The sequence below is a fragment of the Lolium rigidum genome, chromosome 5 (assembly GCF_022539505.1).
Source record: "Lolium rigidum isolate FL_2022 chromosome 5, APGP_CSIRO_Lrig_0.1, whole genome shotgun sequence".
NCBI lineage: Eukaryota > Viridiplantae > Streptophyta > Magnoliopsida > Poales > Poaceae > Lolium > Lolium rigidum.
In genome coordinates, this window is record NC_061512.1 from 177745113 (window position 1) to 177749297 (window position 4185).

General features: G+C 50.6%; 1 protein-coding gene across 1 annotated transcript; it reads left to right on the top strand.

The window, feature by feature from the left end:
* The first annotated feature begins 1523 nt into the window (after positions 1–1523).
* On the top strand, positions 1524–3740 carry LOC124654231 (probable trehalose-phosphate phosphatase 7). Its single transcript, XM_047193247.1, has 6 exons — positions 1524–1888; positions 2001–2141; positions 2266–2445; positions 2574–2627; positions 2748–2849; positions 3018–3740. Exons 1-6 carry the CDS (start codon positions 1625–1627, stop codon positions 3426–3428), a joined length of 1152 nt encoding a protein of 383 aa, XP_047049203.1. The 5' UTR covers positions 1524–1624; the 3' UTR covers positions 3429–3740.
* The last annotated feature ends 445 nt before the right edge of the window (positions 3741–4185 follow it).

Consider the following 4185-nt stretch of genomic DNA (forward strand, 5'->3'; position numbering starts at 1 on the left):
CATCCATAGCAATCCTTTGAGCATGAGGTGGCATAACTTGGAAAGCAAGTCATGTAGATATTTTCCTCTTATGTGGCAAGATCATTATCCTCTCATATGATATATTTTTGGATAGCCAAGTGGCATTTGTTACTAAATATCTTGTGGATGGTTTTATTATTGTGGATGAGTCACTATATCATATTGGATTGAATTTCATTATAATATTGATCAAAAGATCAAGGTTGAAGGTTATTCCTCAAATTTGGATAGTTGGTGTTTGATTTCACCAAGGCATGATCATATGAGTTTCAAAATACCCATAGTTAGTTTTATTCAAATAGTTTGAACTATAATTTGTAATGTAAATGGATTTAGTTTTATGATATTCCATATATTTAATAAGTTATGATTTAAATAAGAATGTGTGGCTTTTATGCACTTTAGACCCCGTGGTTTACCATATTTGGTAATAAGTTTAGAAGTGAATTAATTTACACACAAAGGTAGTTGCTAACTTTTAAGTGTTAATAAGTTAGGCTTCGATTCTTAAAGAATGTGTTGATATAAATCTAATTCTATTTGATCTAATCCATAGATCAAATCATCTCTACTCAAAACAAGGTTTTAACAAAGATCACAGTGAAGTTTATAGCGCTTGACTTGATGATCTACTTCAATTCCAGCAAGTCAAGTGAAACTTCCGTTACTGTGGTAAGTTTTATTTGAAAGCGCGAAAATTCCCCGAATTTTCTATGCATGAATGCAATGCACACTTTGGTGTTCTCTCATTTTATTGCCTCTAAACCTGGGATATTACACGTCTTCTATCCGGCAATGGTGGGTCGCCATTTGGTCTTGGTGTGGGAGTGGTGTTCTGAGCTTGGTTCTAGTTCTTGGGTCCGAGTGGGCTTGGCCTTGTATGAGTGTAGGTGTGGCTCTGTGGTGGTGCTGTTGTTGTATGATTTTCACCCAGTTTTTCGCTAATTAACTGGACGCTTTCTTCTTAATTAATGGATAAGATAAAGCTTTTGCCTTCGTTAAAAAAGACATTTTTTTTTTACTTTTTATGTTTTTGTTTGATTATAAATATTTGGGTGGACTTTTATTGAAAAAAAATCGAGCTATGCGAGAGACTGAAGCCTGCCCCACTTCGTTTTCCCCCAATTCTCAACCCAAATACAAACAATGCGCACGAGTTTTTAGTTGTTTTACTGCAACCGGAAAGCTGGATCCGAGCAAGAAACAGCCTCGCAGGGGAAAAGGGCCTTCGCCGTCGACAAGCTAGGCTGTGGTGTCACTCGCCGGAGCCCCACACGTCCAGCGGCGGGCTCCACCGGCGGGCCCGGCACGTGCCCGCGTGCCGCCACCTGTCGCCGAGTTGGGCTGCGCGACGGCGGGACGCGTTCGAGACATCGGCGGGGCCGCCCCCGCCCGCCGCGCCTGATTCGCGTCTTCCCGTCGCTCCCCTCCGGCTATAAATAGCCGCCTCCCGCCTCCACTCTAACAAACACCAATCATTTCTTCTTCACTCTCTCTTCTCGAATCCCCACTTGATTCGAACTCGATAGATCTTCTCTCTCGAGCTTCCTTTTCTCCATCGAAGCTTCCTAGGCTAGGCTTTGAGAAGTTAGTGGAGAGGCTGATGGCGCAGACTAGCGTGGTGGTGCCGGAGGTGGGCATGGCGGCGACGGCGTGCCCCTGCCCGGGGCCGCTGTTCCCGTACCCGCCGCCGCGAGCCGGGGCCGGGATGGCCGTGCGCCGCAAGTGCCTGCGGGCGGCGCAGGCGGAGCTCGGCGCGGGCCTGCTCAACGGGCTGGTCGAGTCCATGCGGGCGTCTTCGCCCACGCACGCCAGGGCCGCCGCGGCACTCGCCGCCGGCGTCGATGAGGAGCACGCCGCCTGGATGGTCCGTTCACTGCATGCCGCTTTCTAGTGTTGATACCGACAGAATCTTGCACTATCTTCTTGGTTTTACATGTCTCGCTGACACAACGAATCATCTATGTGTGCGCGTGCAGGCGAGGCACCCGTCGGCGCTGGGCAAGTTCGAGGAGATCGTGGCGGCGTCCAAGGGGAAGCAGATCGTCATGTTCCTGGACTACGACGGCACGCTCTCGCCCATCGTCAATGACCCCGACGCCGCCTTCATGAGCGACACGGTGAGCCACCCAATTAACTCTGTCTCCTCACCCCTGTCAAACTCTGCTCCCTAACTTCACTTACCATGCACCTCTGCTCATCTGCGCGCACGTTATTAACTTCCAACGATGAACGAACCTGCAGATGCGGATGGCAGTGCGCAGCGTCGCCAAGCAGTTCCCGACGGCGATCGTCAGCGGCCGGTGCCGCGACAAGGTGTTCGAGTTCGTAAAGCTGGCGGAGCTCTACTACGCCGGCAGCCACGGCATGGACATCAAGGGCCCGGCCAAATCCTCCGCCGGCCACGCAAAGTCCAACTCCAAGGTGAGCTAATCCTCCTCGATCTCCCCCATGACATGCATCGTCGTTCGAGCATGGGCGCGAGTCAGTTTTATTCGCACGAATATTCTGACATGATCACAAGCTAAAGCCATATACCTTTTGTCCCGCAGGCTAAAGGAGTTCTGTTTCAGCCAGCAAGCGAGTTCCTGCCCATGATCGAGCAGGTACGCACGCACCTTGGCTTCGACCTCACAACCACATCATCGACCCTAGCTAGCTACCCAAACTGCTCGCCTGTTTACATCAGCTGTTCTTAAATTCTGCAACTCGATTTGTTCCTTCAGGTGCACCAACGGCTGATAGAAGAAACAAAGCACGTACCCGGCGCCAAGGTGGAGAACAACAAGTTCTGCGTATCCGTCCACTTCAGAAACGTAGACGAAAAGGTACGTAGGCGACGGAAATGGCTGCCGCTTTCCTTCCCATTTCTAGCTTTTCCTTGCTAGTGTCACTTTACCAATCTAGTGCTTGAATTTGGTTAGCTAGTGGGGAGGTTAGTTAGGCCTAATCAATTTCGTAAACACGATGATAATGATGGCGCGTGGTTGTTTCAGGGTTGGGCAGCGGTGGCGGAGACGGTGAAGTCCGTGGTGCGGGAGTACCCGAAGCTGCGGGTGACGCAGGGGCGGATGGTGTTCGAGGTGCGGCCGACCATCAAGTGGGACAAGGGCAAGGCCCTGGAGTTCCTGCTCGAGTCGCTGGGCTACGCCGACTGCGCCGACGTGCTCCCCGTCTACATCGGCGACGACCGCACCGACGAGGACGCATTCAAGGCGCTGCGGCGGAGGGGCCAGGGGATCGGGATCCTCGTCTCCAAGCACCCCAAGGAGACCAGCGCCTCCTTCTCGCTGCAGGAGCCCGCCGAGGTCATGGAGTTCCTGCTCCGCCTCGTCGAGTGGAAGCAGCTCGCCAAGGCGCGCCTCCGGCTGCGGCGACGGGCCGACGCCGCCGCCCCCACCGCCTGAACTAATTAAGAGAGAAACCTTGCGGGGCTGCCGATTAACGGTCTTGTACTTCCTTGATTCACGTGTAATTCTAGCTTAGATAATTCCCTGCTCATCATCCGAACAAGGCCGAAGGCTGCGTGTAGGAGGATGGGAAGAAACGGGACGATCGACGAACCTGTGGAGCATTGCTTCGCCATAGGTTGTATTCTCCTCTCGATCTCCCTTCTTTTTCTGGGGGTGTATACCGACCGCTTATAAGCATGTAAATCACCTTGTCTACGTGCAAGGAGGGAATATAAATAAGTTGGAGAAAATTCGAGTAACTAGCAACAACTAACAGATCTTTCCGTGCCCGTACATTTCGTACATGGCTTATTCACGAGCAAATTTAAAGTTGAACTGCATGCAGTTGAGGGAAATACGAGCATAACTTCTTGAAATAGGTTTTCGCCCGTTTTATAAATGAAGCCACATGACAGAGGACTCTCTTACAACAGGCAAAATCAAAGATAAAAAAAAAACAGGAGTAGCTAAAGAAGCACTCTTGAATGCTGACTAGAGATGACACTAAGCTTTCTTGTAAAACCACCGGACACTAAGCACTCTCGCTCCGGTCCGTGGAGCACTGATCCTGTCAGCGGACAGCGAGGATGGGCACGGTGACAACTTAGTCACGTGTAGACAACATAACTAACTACTCGCTCTGGCTTTAGAAAATTGTCGTCAATACCCGATGTTTCACATGTATTGGCGACAAGTGTTCAGTGGCGAAGGG

Bases quoted from the DNA above. Each gene is read 5' to 3' on its own strand.
- LOC124654231 (XM_047193247.1), top strand. From the start codon at position 1,625: ATGGCGCAGACTAGCGTGGTGGTGCCGGAGGTGGGCATGGCGGCGACG. The intron at 2,142-2,265 runs GTGAGCCACCCA...ACGAACCTGCAG, and splicing joins CCGCCTTCATGAGCGACACG to ATGCGGATGGCAGTGCGCAG. The intron at 2,850-3,017 runs GTACGTAGGCGA...TGGTTGTTTCAG, and splicing joins TCAGAAACGTAGACGAAAAG to GGTTGGGCAGCGGTGGCGGA.